The sequence below is a fragment of the Onychostoma macrolepis genome, chromosome 15 (genome assembly GCF_012432095.1).
Source record: "Onychostoma macrolepis isolate SWU-2019 chromosome 15, ASM1243209v1, whole genome shotgun sequence".
In the NCBI taxonomy this organism is placed as follows: domain Eukaryota; kingdom Metazoa; phylum Chordata; class Actinopteri; order Cypriniformes; family Cyprinidae; genus Onychostoma; species Onychostoma macrolepis.
Window position 1 is genome coordinate 22,668,726 of NC_081169.1, and position 16,939 is coordinate 22,685,664.

Here is a 16,939-nt window from a genome sequence, read left to right on the forward strand (position 1 = left end):
AAATGAATCAAAAGGTGACAGTAAAGAAATGAAGCAGCACAAATGTTTTCAGCACCGATAATAAAAAAATGTTTCTTGAGCACCAAATCGGCATATTAGAATGATTTCTGAAGGATCATGTGACCCTGAAGACTGGAGTAATGATGCTGAAAATCCAGCTTTGCCGTCACATGAATGCATTACATTTCAAAATATATTAAAATAGAAAAGAGTTCATTTAATTTGTAAAAAGATTTCATTGTTACCGTTTTACTGTATTTTTGATCAAATGCAGAGTTTTCAAAAACATAAGAAAAATATCTTACAGACCCCAAACTTTTGAACAGTATGTTTTAGGGATGCACGATATGAAAAATTTGAACCGATACCGATAACCGATAAGTTCACATTTTTATATTATAATTTTCATATAATCTGCAGTTTGTGCACCCATGAGAATACAAAATCTAAGATGCACTGATGAAACTGATATTTTAGTAGCTCTGGCCTAACTACAATGGCAAACATCAGTCCTGACTCTGACTATCAAATGTTATTATTTTTTGTGTAAGGCACCACAATACTTAGTAACAAACGGTTTAACAGAACTATGCTTTATCTGCAATTAACAACTCATTAACAACAAATTTATATTCAAATATTTCATGCATAAAGAAATGCATCTATTCAACCTTTTTAGTGCATGAGGATGAGGAAGTTATATAGAGACTTTAAGCAACAGCTGCGAATGGAACGGCTACGTTGACCGGAAGTAAGCTGTTACACTGCCGAAGCCAAGAACATAAAAATCATTAAGCAACCTAAACAAGATGGCGCAACGCGGCATTCAGTCATTTATTTAAATACAAATGATGGATTATGAGGATAATGTTTAGGCAATAATTACATTGTTCTCTTCACATATCTTTAGTCTCAGTGCCACCTGAGGTGCTGATGCTAACAGCAGACATTATCTTTGTACAAACGAAAAAAAATCGTTAAAATTAGCTTAAGTTTAAAACATAAATCAACACAGATTAAATGAAAGACTCATGGTAGAATCGTATACTGATAAAATTAAATGGTATATACCATAAAACGCATCATTTAACTACATAAGCTGTCACGTTGGAACGACTACGACAAAACAGCTGTTCTCCCCTAGTAGAAGGTTACAGTCAGTGATGGGAATAACGGCGTTATAAATAAACGGCGTTACTAACGGCGTTATTTTTTTCAGTAACGAGTAATCAAACGAATTACTGTTTCCCCTGTTACAACGCCGTTACCGTTACTGACAATAAAATGTGGCGTTACTATATTATATTATTAGAATTTAATTTTCAGTTCATCTGAATGGATGCGCAGTGTAGCTGTATTTGACGTACCATAAACTCTAGTGTGAAGGCGCACGACTCGCCGTCGCTTTCTCTCACATACAGGCACGCAAAGAAAGATACAGAGCAAGAGAGTCTTTCATAACATGCAGGATTGACGCGCTACATGTAAACGATATTCTTTGTTGTATTTTCCTGTCAAAATAACGGAGTTCCTTTGGAATTCTTCAGCTTTTAAGAACTGCCGGGTTCTCTTGTAGTGGGCGGGACTAATGCCCAAGCGACAATCTCATTGGCTGGCGCTCACCTATTATCGTCCCGATTTTGATTTCAGCAAATCAATTCGAGCAAACGCAGACAACGTGATTAATATTCATGAACCCAGCAGCTCATTAATCCTTAGGGCGTTTTATATTGATGACAAATATGCATTCATACTTGGTTATTCTAATTACTAAAGTTCTATCATCATATAATATTAAATTATCATAATATTATATTATAATGCTTGACTGACTGATACTAAGTGTCAGTAGATAAATAGTGTAGATTAATGTACAATGTTTTATAATAATAATTTATTCTTTTTAGTGTCCATTTCATTAATTTAACATATTTAATATTGGGGGCATCCAAAGTTATTTGACATTTGAATTTTTTTTTTTTTTAAAGTAACGCAATAGTTACTTTCCCTGGTAATTAGTTACTTTTATAATGATGTAACTCAGTTACTAACTCAGTTACTATTTGTGAGAAGTAACTAGTAACTATAACCAATTACTTTTTTAAAGTAACGTGCCCAACACTGGTTACAGTAGAACGCCACGAAGTAGCAGCTGAAGTCGCGAACGCGCAATATGACGTAGGAATGCCGTTGCAGCAGTGGAGGCTGCTTAAAGTCCCTAATTCGCCGCGATGACGACCTTTCAAGTGAGATATAAGATTTGTTGTGTTAAAACTTGACGCCTTTTTTCCTCCTCTCGGAATCCTTGCTCGACATGCGTTGCAAATAGCAATGGTATTGTCCTCCTCTCTGCCACCGAGAAAAACTTCCAGACCGGTGAAGACATGTTCACAAATGATGACCTAATGAGCGCGACACAAGCTGAGAGTCACTGCAGTTTAAAGCCGCAGTCACTTGCACTCGGAAAGTGGATGACTCTCAGATAAATCAGACTGATTGATTGATTTACCAGCAAGCGTACTTTATCGGATCTAGTTATCGGATTTCATTTATTTATCGGAGCAATAAAAAGGACGTCATTTTCACCCATATCGGTCAATAATTTATCTGTCCTACAAATATCGTGTATCCCTAGTATGTTTATTTGTCAGATATAAATACTTTACAAATAATCTTAAAAGGCTTTTAAAATTCTACTACTAATAACAATATAAAACACTAAGGATTAATGAGCTGCTGGGTTCATGAATATTAATCACGTTGCCTGCAACTTTCGCTCGAATTGATTTGCTGAAATCAAAACAGGGACAATAATAAGTGAGCGCCAGCCAATGAGATTGTCGTTTGCACATTAGTTTTGCCCACTACCAGAGAAACCAGCAGTTCTGAAAAGCTGAAGAATTCCAAAAGGAATTATTTTGACAGGAAAATACAACAAAGAATATAGTTTACATGCAGCGCGTCAATTCTGGATGTTATGAAAGACTCTCGCTCTGTATTTTTCTTTGCACATGTGAGACAAAGCGACGGCAAGCTGTGCGCCTTCACACTAGAGTTTACGGTAGCCTACAGTACGTCAAAAACAGCTACACTGCGCATCCATTCAGATAAACTGAAAAATAAAATTAGAATAATATTCTAATAAATTATAGTAACGCCGCATTTTATTGTCAGTAATGGCGTTGTAACGGGGGAAACAGTAATTCGTTTGATTACTCGTAAAAAATAACGCTGTTTGTAACGCCGTTTATTTATAACGTTGTTATTCACATCACTGCTAGTAAAGGGTTTGAAACTAAGCAAATGTCTCTCACCCCATCTTGCCCTGCTCCGTCAGATCACCGTCGCTGCTCAGGATAGCCGTCAGCATTCTCAGAGTAGAGTTGCCAGATTTACTCTGGTTGTTCTTCACGCCGAGCAGCCATCTGACCATCAGTTTCAGACCCTGAATCTGAGACACACAGAGATAGACAAGCATTGAACACACTTTACTCGTCAGTATCATCTCCTCTGAGTGCAAGCTCAGGTGTCATTGTTTTATTATGCAAAGGAGAAAAAGAGAAGAAAAGAAAAGAACCTGTCTATTCATATCTGTAGGGAACCAATGCAATACTGGCTTGGATATGAATCACTCTGGTACTTTCTTCAATAAAAATGAATAATAAATGACAAGTCAAATCTTAGCTGCGTCTTACCTTAGCCAATGTTTCAGGAGAGACTTCTTCATCCGGGACCCACAGCTTGGTGGTTTTCTTGCCAGGAATCTTTGCAGCAAACAGAAAATCTAGATCACTATCAGATGCCTCAAAACCCGAGAGTGAGGAGAATCCTTTATTGCTTGGTCTAAAAGTTTGCTAACAAGGTTACAACTAAAAATAAACACTTTTTGTTATAGAAGCGAGTAGACAAATGATGTGTCACACGTCTATGTATATTAGAGCACATGACTCGCTTTAAAACCACTGGAAAATGAAATAAAACTACGCCCACAAGGTCAATCAAATGAGATCAGTAAACAGGATCTTAAAACTTTCTCACCCATTTACTCTTATAATTATACTTGGTTGATTTTAGCCTTAAGCAAGCACATCCCCATGAAATCACATTAATTCAATAAGCCCAAATTAGTTAATGGTACAGGCAAATAAACATGCATATTTAATGCTGTTCTTTCGACCAGCTATGATATCCATTATCAGCGGGGCTTTCACAAGCATGATATTTTGGCTGATTTATTGTTATGTAAATAATTGTGATTAATGATTAAAATGTCTAATGCTTTTATAAATTTTTCTTCTTTATTTCTTTTTTATGTCTTTAATACATCATAGAAATCTATTTACTTACTTTTAATTTAAGGAAATTTTAAAGTTATTTATTCAACTTAAAATCACACAAAACAAAAAAATTGATTTCCTTTAAGGCTTCATAAACAAATATTACATACAAATATTATTAATTATAAGATATTTTATTATTGCTATTATGATATTGGAATATATTGTTCTTATCGCTGGAATATTAATATATTTAAATAAATAAATAAAAGTTAATATATCATATATAATAAAATGTTATATTTCGTATTGGCAATATTATGCATAGGAACGATAATATTTCAGTCCAAAACAATACGTATTTAAATAAATACATACAATGTTATATTTATGCCATTATGATAATGAAATATACTGTTATTAATATTATACACTGGAACAGTAATTTAATTCCAAATAATATTTAGTTTTTATTCACATACATAATTTAAATAGCATTTAGGCACATCCTAAACAGCCAAAATAGACAAATGTTCAAAAAACATTTTTTAAAATTAAAAAAAAAAAAAAAAAAAAAGAAGAGCACTTACACACGAATGCACATTAAGAACATAGTGCACACCTGAGCAATCCAGAGGCCTTTATAGATCAAGTGTGAGTTCATTTTGAGTGCTCGCATAATGCACTACTTCACCAGAAGGCGAGACATAAAATGTGCATTTTTATGCAGTGCATCACATTGATTGCTGTGTCTACTCATCAACATTCAGGCTATATTGCGAAACTGTAATAAGCAATGCTATGACTTACCCGGTCGTTCATTAGCAGGTCTTTAACGATGAAATTGGCCACTAAAGATTTGAGCGGAGCTGCAAACTGTTCCGGTGCCAGCATGGCCAGGTGTCCCAGCGTTGTTAAAGGGGTGATGAGCTGTTCCATGTTGTCTGTGTCTAGACTCTTATGCAGAGGCTGTGGCAGATTGAAAGCAATTGGTTAGAATGCCAGAAGTTTTAAAATCAATATGGGAAGTTCTCTGTGCCAAAAAAGAAAGATCATTTCAGAAGCACAGCAAAAGAAAAACATTTTCAAGATATTGTTTGGACCTCAACAATCTTACCTCAAATATCTGTGCAAAGTGTGTGTCTCTGTTGGTGAACATGGCATGGATGCAATGGATGGCATATTTGGCCTGGCGAGGAGGACCCTTCTTTGCTTTGTGCTGCAGTACTGGTAAAAGGACTCTAGGGGGCAAAAGGAAGTCAAATAGGCAGGAGTGAACGGCACCATCCAACTTTATGGATGACTGTATAGCAAAATAGAAATTAGTTTTCCATTAAAAGTGACAGAGCATCTCAGGAATCAAGAAATGATAAACAGTCTTCAATAAACATAAGCATGTTTGATACTTTTAAATGGATGGAACAAATCAAGCAGCGTCACTCCTCTTGAATAAAACCCAGATGTGCTTTTCTGATCAGTGTGGGCCGTGAGACGGACTCAAACGTACGATTTGATGTGTGGGAAGCTCTCCTCCAGTTTGTTGCCAGTGTTTTTGAAGATTTGCAGCGCAGCCTCTGCAACCTTCTCATCGTCCATTTTCAGACAGCCCAGCAAAGACTCAAAGGTCTCGGCAGAGTGGAATGACACAGGGTGGGTGAAGGACAGGACCTGAGCGTAAAGACATTTTACAGCTAAAGAAAACCCATACATCAAACTAATAATAAAAAGGTTACTTTGTGCTTTTACATGTGTGTATTGGGGCTGCGTGATAGTGTCTGCTCTCATTTTATTGGGCCAAGCTTCCTAAAAAAAAATCTGTTTCTCTAAAAACTTTATTGGCGTCTTTGATTTAAAGTTCAGTAGTAAAAACGCTATAGCCCTGGAAAGATTGACTCATTTCCATAAATCAGTGCAAACTGTCTATAAACTATCAATAAAGTGATTCAGAACTTGATTCACCAATTCATTTGTATTATAAATGATACCAGATGTTTTGGTAACTCTAAGTGATTAAATTCTGATTTTTAACATTTTGAATCAAACAATAACTGTTTGGTTAAAATAATGGTTCATCTGAATAAAATAAAATAAAAAGTAGCTATACTACAGCAACAAATCAACTAAAAAATTCTGACTTTAAATCTAATATGAATGTAAGTATCCGTGCAAATGGATATAAAGCCAACACGGACAGTCTAATGTGGGTAAGACATCTACAGATTTATTTACCTTCAGCAGCTCCAGGCCAGCTCTGATCGCTTGCTCGGTCGGAACTCCTTCATCTTCATCATCAGCAGTTCCTTCTATAGATTTGTTTACCTGTTTGATAAGTGCACTGCAGAAAAAGATGAAGGAGTGAGACTGTGTGCAAATGATAGTACATTTATTCCCGGTATTTAAAAGTCTTAATGTACCTGATGGATTCTGTGTCGATATGAACAGGCGCTATCCTCTCCAATAAAAACTTCACCATCTCTAGGAAAGGATTGCTGGGTTGTTTGGGGCTGCCCAGTTTTTTGGTGATTTCTTTCTGTGGGGTGCAAACACAGTCACAAACTGAGACAACTTCCAACTGCGTTGGTAAAAACACGATTTTACTGCAAGGTGAAGTGATACGGTACTTACCACGCAGACTTCGGCCTGCTTACACGAGCAGGACGGGCTCACAAGAGTCTCCAGTTGCTTTCTGATCTTCTCATCCTCCTCAAGAACCTGAGCGAGCTTCTTCACAAAGTCCTGCGTCTTGCCTGGGTCTGGCAGGTTTCCTTCAACACAAAGATGGAGAGATGTTTCCCCCTCAGTGAACGTTTCTTGTTACAACTTAAAAGGCAGATTGTACTTGACAGGAGAATAATTTTAACAGCACTGCGGAGGAGACAACATGACTTACTTGTGATAACCATGACCTTTGAGAACACAGCCTTGCTGTAAGATTCAGACTGGGGAAATAAAAAAATAAAATAAAAACTCAAGAATGTTTAAACATGCAAACCATGTAATAAAGAAGATTTAGAAAAGCAATAACAAAACCAAACAACTGTGGAAAAACCAACTTTTGGCTGTTTTATAAGATCCAGAAGATCTTTGACGTGGTGTCTCAGCATGTTCTGACACTTCCACATTTCATTCAGAGCTCTATAGGAGAGATGGACCACAACAACCACAATCAACATTCCAAGTCTGCAAATACATCTTTATAGGTCCAATAATCTCTTTTCAGACCCATAAGCACCTTATAAAATCACTAAACACAACATGAAACAGCTGTTTTCTCTCCATTATATGACATATTTCCAAGTCAAACAATATTTAACAGAGTAGAACTTTTTGTTTACAGGTTGCATGGTTCAAAATCAGCTACTCAATTTCTGCACAAGCATAAGTTTTAGATCAGAGTTGCCCAAATTTTTGAATACAAAGGGCCAAAAATCTAATTTGATTGAGTGGGCCAAAAGAAAATTTGCATTATATTTAACTATATTAAAATGTATTACGTAAATTTTTTTTATAAATAATATAAATAATTATTGAAAAATCACTCATATTTTGTACATTTCAATGCAATAAAAAAAAAAAAGTTAAACAAAAATATTCATTAGAAATGTATATGTGTTTCAATGGCATGTTTTGTTTCCCTATTTTTTGATATTCCACTGGGGGCCAAAACAAAGGTCACCAGGCACCAACTACAGGCCTTGGTTTGGCCCTTTTTTTTTTTTTTTTTTTAAGAATAAAACAAGAATTACTGCACCTACTTGACAGCATTTCCATCCAATGTGGCGTACAAGTAATACAGACACTTCATTCGCTCTGTAGTCTCTAGATTGTGAGGCACAAGATATTGTGCGAAGATCCTCTCCACAAGCAACCTAGTGAACAAACAAAAAAACAAATCCAACCTGATCTTTTATATATATTTTTATATTTAATTTAAATTCCTTTAACATTGCATATTGTTTTCTTTGATATGTTATTACCCAAATTTAAATGATCTTAGACTTAGACGGCATTCAAGTGAGCTCAAATCTCATATTGATGACCCAATCATAACATGAAATTGCATTTGCACAGTTGTCATTACATGCTTTAATGATGCAATAACATTGTAAACCAACTCATCAGTGAGAAGTTCAAAATGGGCCATGGACAAGCTGTATGCAACACACCAGGAAGGCTTGAATATGAAAAGTACTGCTTGTTGCAAAGCACAAAAACAACAAGGTCAGAAATGATTACAAGACAGGATAGAGAGTCATGTTTAAAACAAAAAAAGGCTGCAAATGAACTGAGCATGGGCATTTAAATTTCAAATGAAATAAGTTGCGAGCCACAAATTGTGACTGTCTCTGCATTTCTCATCCTGTGGCTCCAGTCTTGGGTTCAGTGTGGGGCAAATCTATGGTAACAGTTTATTTGAAGCCTGTATATAATAAAACATTACAAAAGGTGTTCTTTGTGCATTATAATGCATTAACTGTGCCTTATGGACTTGTCCTTATGCTCAAAAATAAAGATGCCTGAAAGACTAGTATCACCTATCTGGCCAACACTGCACCGTCTTACTTACATGCACCTTGCAAATTTAAAAATCTGGTTTGCTGTTATGCATTCTGTTGAAGTAAATATACAACTGTTCAAAAGTCAGTGTCAGTTTGATTTTTATTTTAAATAAATTAACTACTTTATTTAGTAAATACACATTCATTTGGTCAAGTGTTGTTACAAAAATATATATTTCAAAGAAAAGCTGTTCTTTTGAACTTTTTTTATCCATCAAAGAATCCTGAAAAAAAGCATAACAGTTTCCACATAAAATATTAAACACCACTACAGAAATAAGAATAATAATCAAAATAATAGAAATGTTTCTTAAAGGGGTCCTATTATGCTCTTTTACAAAGTCTTGATTTTATTTTGGGGGTGTAGTAGAACATGCTCTCATGCTTGGTGGTTCGAAAATCTCTTTATTTTTCCACATAATTTACATTATTACAATACCTTTCTCCCCAGCCTGGCATAAACAGTTTGATTAGTTCTGGGTTTGATGATGGCCCGCCTTTCGAAAAACGAAATGTGTTGTGATTGGTTAGCTGTCCCAGTACGTTGTGATTGGTGAACAGCTTAGGCGGTGTTCCAGTACTGCCCCGCCCCTTGCCAAAACAGCAAGTTCGTCAATATTGCCATATCAATTCAGACCCCGAGAATATTGAACAAGAGGATCGTGCATTACCTTTGCATGCACGGATATTGCAAGACATATTAAAGTGGTAACGTTATTGTTGTTGTTGTTTTTTTGGCTAAATCACGTTTTAGATGGGATGTCAACAACAGCTTAAAAATAACTGCATTTACTATGTACAGATAAGTGCAACGGTAATATGTATTATGTTTATTGTTCTTTAATTCTAACATTATAACAGGAGTTGCAGTGAAACTGTTATACAGTTGAAATTATTTATACCATAGTCCCACAGATTTACACTATTTGTGGCGGCATATAAAGGTGCATCTCAATAAATTAGAATGTCGTGGAAAAGTTTGTTAAATGTGAGCCAAAATCATCACAATTAAAAGAACCAAAGACTTAAACTACTTCAGTCTGTGTGCACTGAATTTATTTAATATACGAGTTTCACAATTTGAGTTGAATTACTGAAATAAATTAACTTTTCCACGACATTCTAATTTATTGAGATGCACCTGTATATGCAAATTAATTATCTGCCAGCGGGAGGCGCTGTTGGAGCGGGAGAGAGCGAGGTTTCCCCGGTAACGCTGTACACAAAGCAGAGCTCCGCTCACAAACGCTGCTTTATCAGACATTACATGCAAGATGAAATTAAAATGACATCCAAAATTTTCTGAAGACAGTCGGTTTCCTTCAGAAATACAGTGATATAAAAACACCCGCACCGGGTTTCGATTTTGAAACGTGCAGTGCTCAACCAAGCGTTCTCCCGCCAACCATTCGAATTTCAGTAGGCGGGATTTATTTTAATGATATTCTAATGAGCCAATTTGTGATATCACAAATACAGGAAAACAACCTTGTAGTCCAAATGAGCCGTTCGTTGTAGTTCTTGAAAAGGTTTTTTTAAAACGAAATATCTCCCTTTGGAGTGGACTTTGAGATTTGTAACTCTGTAGATCTTTTTACGCCCAAACATACACACCACACACTGACTAAGATTCAAAAAGTGAAAAAGCATAATAGGACCCCTTTAAGCAGCACATTTATTTTCATTTGTAATAATATTTTACAATATTACTGGATTTTTATATCAAATAAATGTAGCCTCGGTGAGCATAAGAATCAAAAAACAAACATATCGATCTCAAACCTTTGAACAGTAGTCCATCTCCTCAAGATATGTAGCTGCTGGTTAACCTAGACCAAGTTGTCACAATTGCATGACTTTCATTACTCTTTGAACAATTAGCTAGTTCAAATGATTGAAAATTATACACAAAATTACACTGTCTTTATTTTCAACTAAAGTGTGTGTATGAATATAGTTAATCATAGTTGCATTATACCCGTGTAATTCTGAGCCATTCCTGCAAATTAAATCTTAAATGAACTGCTGTAAAGATTTTAACAATTGATATATATACAGTGGGTACGGAAAGTATTCAGACCCCCTTAAATTTTTCACTCTGTGTTATATTGCAGCCATTTGCTAAAATCATTTTAAGTTCATTTTTTTTTCCTCATTAACACAGCACCCCATATTGACAGAAAAACACAGAATTGTTGACATTTTTGCAGATTTATTAAAAAAGAAAAACTGAAATATCACATGGTCCTAAGTATTCAGACCCTTTGCTCAGTATTTAGTAGAAGCACACTTTTGATCTAATACAGCCATGAGTCTTTTTGGGAAAGATGCAACAAGTTTTTCACACCTGGATTTGGGGATCCTCTGCCATTCCTCCTTGCAGATCCTCTCCAGTTCTGTCAGGTTGGATGGTAAACGTTGGTGGACAGCCATTTTTTGGTCTCTCCAGAGATGCTCAATTGGGTTTAAGTCAGGGCTCTGGCTGGGCCATTCAAGAACAATCACGGAGTTATTGTGAAGCCACTCCTTCGTTATTTTAGCTGTGTGCTTAGGGTCATTGTCTTGTTGGAAGGTAAACCTTCGCCCAGTCTGAGGTCCTGAGCACTCTGGAGAAGGTTTTCGTCCAGGATATCCCTGTACTTGGCCGCATTCATCTTTCCCTCGATTGCAACCAGTCGTCCTGTCCCTGCAGCTGAAAAACACCCCCACAGCATGATGCTGCCACCACCATGCTTCACTGTTGGGACTGTATTGGACAGGTGATGAGCAGTGCCTGGTTTTCCACACATACCGCTTAGAATTAAGGCCAAAGTTCTATCTTGGTCTCATCAGACCAGAGAATCTTATTTCTCACCATCTTGGAGTCGTCCATGCGGGCTTTCATGTGTCTTGCACTGAGGAGAAGCTTCCGTCGGGCCACTCTGCCATAAAGCCCCGACTGGTGGAGGGCTGCAGTGATGGTTGACTTTCTACAACTTTCTCCCATCTCCCGACTGCATCTCTGGAGCTCAGCCACAGTGATCTTTGGGTTCTTCTTTACCTCTCTCACCAAGGCTCTTCTCCCCCGATAGCTCAGTTTGGCCGGACGGCCAGCTCTAGGAAGGGTTCTGGTCGTCCCAAACGTCTTCCATTTAAGGATTATGGAGGCCACTGTGCTCTTAGGAACCTTAAGTGCAGCAGAAATTTTTTTGTAACCTTGGCCAGATCTGTGCCTTGCCACAATTCTGTCTCTGAGCTCTTCAGGCAGTTCCTTTGACCTCATGATTCTCATTTGCTCTGACATGCACTGTGAGCTGTAAGGTCTTATATAGACAGGTGTGTGGCTTTCCTAATCAAGCCCAATCAGTATAATCAAACACAGCTGGACTCAAATGAAGGTGTAGAACCATCTCAAGGATGATCAGAAGAAATGGACAGCACCTGAGTTAAATATATGAGTGTCACAGCAAAGGGTCTGAATACTTAGGACCATGTGATATTTCAGTTTTTCTTTTTTAATAAATCTGCAAAAATGTCAACAATTCTGTGTTTTTCTGTCAATATGGGGTGCTGTATGTACATTAATGAGGAAAAAAAATGAACTTAAATGATTTTAGTAAATGGCTGCAATATAACAAAGAGTGAAAAATTTAAGGGGGTCTGAATACTTTCCGTACCCACTGTGTGTATGTATATATATATATATATAGTTGGGAAAAAAAAAAAAAAAAAACATACAATAATAATAAAAATTAATAAAAAAATATATATTTTGACCATTAAGAATATAGCCAGCACAATCAACCAGCAGGAAAAAAATAAAATAAAACTATCTTGTGAACCCTGATAAAGCATTACAACAGTGATTAACACCATTTATAAAAAGAGATCATGTATTACAACACAATGTGCAGCATGATGTCTTTATAATGCATTATATAAACTGGCTCCAAGTAATGCGTTAATAAATCTGCATTAGCAAGCGGCTGTCTGGTGACATCAGTGTTCTCTCTTTACGACTCGCCCTGTGTTCAGGCAGCTCTGCAGAATCACTCAATACAGGTTCAACTGAGGATTTTCACAGTTCTCTTGTTTTCAGCCAAAGTGCAGTCTCTCCAAGGAAATTCTTCTATATTCTCATTTGAGAAACATTCCCACTGGCTGTCAACGCATCTAAAAGCCTTGACTGGATTTTTAACGTCAAGGGGGCAACTGGCAGACTTTTGACACGTCATGGCATCAGTACCATCGCAGAACTTATCTCAAATCCTCCGTCTAGCAGTGGTCCTTAAATTCCAATAGCTTGCAAACGACCTTATAAAATCCAATTACACAACAGAGCTCCTTCATACAGCAGATTCTGTTTTATAACAAACTCTTACAGGCTTCACGCCTCTTTCAAAGCCTGTCAGACACCAGCAATCTTTTTCAATAGCATCTTAAGTAAACAACGAAAAGGCAGCGCTTTTGAAACTGCAACTACAGGAAATTGTGTCAGTGTTTTGGTTGTACAGAAACGTTTACAGAATCTTGTGATTAGATTTTTTTATTTTTTGGCAGCCACCCAAGTGTAATTTCATATACCAAAGCACATTTAAAGATGCTTATATTTGATGCTAAAGCTTTACAGAGCTTAGGGCCTTCACAGAGACAGACACAATATCTCAGGACACCCATTCAGTGATATGTCACGTAATAGGCACATTTCGAGTTGTATTACCTCCCCCAAAAACACGGCAAACACTTAAAATTAGGGTTATTTAAATAAGCAATGAAAATGTTTCGACAGTCAAAATTTGTCAATCAAAATCTGTCAATTACTTAAAATGGCAAACTATGATTTAAGACTCCAGTATTTTCATTAATTACAATTACATAAACATGTACATAACCTATCAATCATCAAAAACCACTTCTACCAAGACATCTATGTATTTTCCACTTAATGTCTGTACTGACTGGAAGCAGCATTCACTAATGACCCAATTTAAAAACCATATAGAAAGCTTGAATTTAAAATAGCCAAGGATGTCACACAAGTACTGAAAGACCACCGGCTTATCAGCTTCACTCACCGGTCGTCGATGCTGTTCTGGTAATAAATGTGAAGCAGTTTGTCTTTGATCCAGGAGATCTGCTTGGCTGCCTCTTTGCCTGCCTCCGCCTGTAAGGCGTACTTCTTATAGATCTGAGCCAGACCCATCATAGCCTCCTTTCGTACCCGCCACTGTAAGATAACACAACGGGAAGCTCTACTCAGTGAGATTATTATGTTCTGCTGTAAAAATCATACGAGTAGAGCCAGCAGTAATAAAAACAACTTGGTCAGCAGCCCATGCGAGACAGAAAACAGATATTTTACAGGTACAAAATGTTGTGTTTTTTTTTTTTTTCATCTGAAGCAAAATTTACTTTACATATTAGGGCATAATTTTTAGTGCTGTCAAATGATTAATCACGATTAATTGCATCCAAAATAAGTTTTTGTTTACATAATATATGTGTGTGTACTGTGTATATATTTATACATATATAAATACACATAGATGCATGTATATATTTCAGAAAAATATGTCATGTTATTAAATATATTAAACATTTATATATAATATAGACATGTATATACATGTAAATATTTTCAAAATATATACTTTATCTGTGTGTATTTATATATACACATAATAAATATACACAGAACACACACATATATTATGTAAACAAATTGTTTTATTTTGGATGCAATTAATCGCAATTGATAGTTTGACAGCACTAGTGATATAACCGAGTAAGCCATAATACAATAAAACACTTTTTGAGTGTTGAATAAAACATTACCATTCAACGTTTGAGGTCGGTAAGATTTGTATATGTATTTTTAAAAAAAGGTCTCTTATGCTCACCAAGATTTATTTGATCAAAAACACAGTAAAAACAGTAATATTGTGAAATATTATTTTACAGTTGAATGAATCTTTTAAATTTGAATATTTTTTAAGAAGTAATTTAATCCTGTGATTTTCAGCAGCCATTACTCGTCTTCAGTGTCATATGATCCTTCAGAAATCATTCTAATATGCCGATTTGCTGCTCAAGCAACATTTCTTATTATAATAAATGTTGAAAACAGTTGTGCAGTTGTGTTGAAAGTTCATTTAATTAATCATTACAATAAAAAGTATTCGTTTCTTTCAAGAAAAAAAAAAAGCACTTCCTGACCCCAAACTTTTAAACTGTCTTAAATTCATAAAAGCATCCCTAACATGCCAATTACAATGTTGCCTAGATGGGCCACTTACTAAATTTGGAAAAGTGCTACAGAAAAAAAAAGGGAGACATTAAAGAAAAGAAATCATATTTCTAGCCTGTAGTCACATTTCGCCTCAACATGAACATGTCAAAGGAACTGCTGCTTTTGAGATTTTACCAAGACATAAAAATGACAAAACATCCATTTAGCTACAGCTGAAGCTGAAAAGCCTGATATGACAGTTCCTGCATAAAACCAAATCTTATGTATGGCAAGCAGAAGCAAACGAGGTGTAATAGGATGAGATGGAGATACGCCTTGACTGCTGCGGTGTCATTTGTCCAGGAACACAGAGGGGCCTTCAATTAAATTCCTCCCTGAAAGCGTTTTGAAAAGGCTGAGGAATGGTTATATGTGAGTTATAGTCCAATTTATATTATTCCATCCCCTCTAGCTCGGGTGGCTAAAGGAGACTGCTGATTAAATTATAGTGAGAAGAAATGGAGTGTGTCTGGAAAGAAACAAGAAGCTAATGTATTCCAGCTCGGCTCTGCCCTGAATGCGGTGATGTCAAAGTCTCTGGTTCATTTGGGGTACTAATGGGAGAAAAGGCCCTCGGATATTATGCATGAAATAAAATGACTGCAGCACTAATAAAGAATGTTTAAGAGACAGCAAACAAACAAGCATAAAGACAGCCTGACACATACCCTCTTATCCAGAGTCCTCTCCCTCACAAAGTTCAGCAGGTGATCATTGACAAGAGAGAGGTCCTTTTTGGAAGCTGTCACGATGGACACAATGACGTCGTGTCGAATTGCCTCCTCTGGGTCATGTGACCTTACTTTCAAATACTCTGCAGGAGAAAAAAAAAAAAAACATGCACAATTTGGTTTAATGTTAAAAATGCATCATTTTCATTGTCTCATGAATTCAATATGTGACCCTGGACCACAAAACCAGTCTTAAGTCATTGGGGTATATTTGTAGCAATAGCCAAAAATACATTGTATGGGTCAAAATTATCAATTTTTATTTCATGCCAAAAATCATTAGGATATTAAGTAAAGATCATGTTCCATGAAGATATTTTGTTAATTTCTTACCGTAAATATATCAAAACTTCATTTTTGATTAGTAACATTCATTGCTAAGAACTTTAGGCGATTTTCTCAGTATTTTGATTTTTTTGCACCCTCAGATTCCAGATATTCATATAGTTGTATCTCGACCAAATATTGTCCGATACTAACAAACCATACATCAATGGAAAGCTTATTTATTTAGCTTCAATTTCGAAAAATTTACACTTAAGACTGGTTTTGTGGTCCAGGGTCACATATATAAAAAATTAAATGTTGAGTAAATAAATTTTTAAATAAATAAAATGCACAAACAGCTATATTTAAGAAAATATATAAGACAAAAAATTAAAATTATTCAATTCATTAAAAATACTTTCTTATAAAATTTGGTTTAATTGTGTATTTTTATTTTCTTGGCATTGTGACATTTAATATATTAATTAAAAATTAAAAATCCATTAAATTAATAACATATTAAAAATATATTTAATAATATTAAATAATTTAATAAAATATATTCAATACATTATATATAAACAAATATATATTTCATACAAAAAGTTGTAGTATTTTTAATTAAAAGCATGTTTACAGTGGATAAATTGTGGCAACTACTTCTTCCTGAAACATCACCGGCACCAAGGTTTGAAGAAGCTTTTGACTAGTACCAGGTTGTATTACCCTAACAATACCTAAATAGCAAAATGTAATTTTTGTTATTTTATTTAGGATAAGCTCTTTTCTTTAAAACAGCACAATGAATTGTGCACAATAACACCAAAAAAATGAAAG

At 35.6% G+C, this 16,939-nt stretch overlaps 1 protein-coding gene across 2 annotated transcripts in view; it reads right to left on the minus strand.

The window, feature by feature from the left end:
- The window catches only part of pds5b (PDS5 cohesin associated factor B), a 58,669-nt gene that overhangs the window by 12,884 nt on the left and 28,846 nt on the right, over nucleotides 1–16,939 (minus strand). For both annotated transcript variants that reach the window (XM_058744375.1, XM_058744376.1), the window contains exons 11-23: nucleotides 15,773–15,918; nucleotides 13,891–14,042; nucleotides 8,033–8,146; nucleotides 7,331–7,412; nucleotides 7,168–7,216; nucleotides 6,903–7,042; nucleotides 6,692–6,807; nucleotides 6,507–6,612; nucleotides 5,785–5,945; nucleotides 5,395–5,518; nucleotides 5,088–5,246; nucleotides 3,696–3,764; nucleotides 3,315–3,451 (exon numbers count right to left, since the gene is read on the minus strand). In XM_058744375.1, coding sequence (XP_058600358.1) covers nucleotides 3,315–3,451; nucleotides 3,696–3,764; nucleotides 5,088–5,246; nucleotides 5,395–5,518; nucleotides 5,785–5,945; nucleotides 6,507–6,612; nucleotides 6,692–6,807; nucleotides 6,903–7,042; nucleotides 7,168–7,216; nucleotides 7,331–7,412; nucleotides 8,033–8,146; nucleotides 13,891–14,042; nucleotides 15,773–15,918 — 1,555 coding nt within the window. The remainder of the gene's footprint in view (nucleotides 1–3,314; nucleotides 3,452–3,695; nucleotides 3,765–5,087; nucleotides 5,247–5,394; nucleotides 5,519–5,784; nucleotides 5,946–6,506; nucleotides 6,613–6,691; nucleotides 6,808–6,902; nucleotides 7,043–7,167; nucleotides 7,217–7,330; nucleotides 7,413–8,032; nucleotides 8,147–13,890; nucleotides 14,043–15,772; nucleotides 15,919–16,939) is intronic.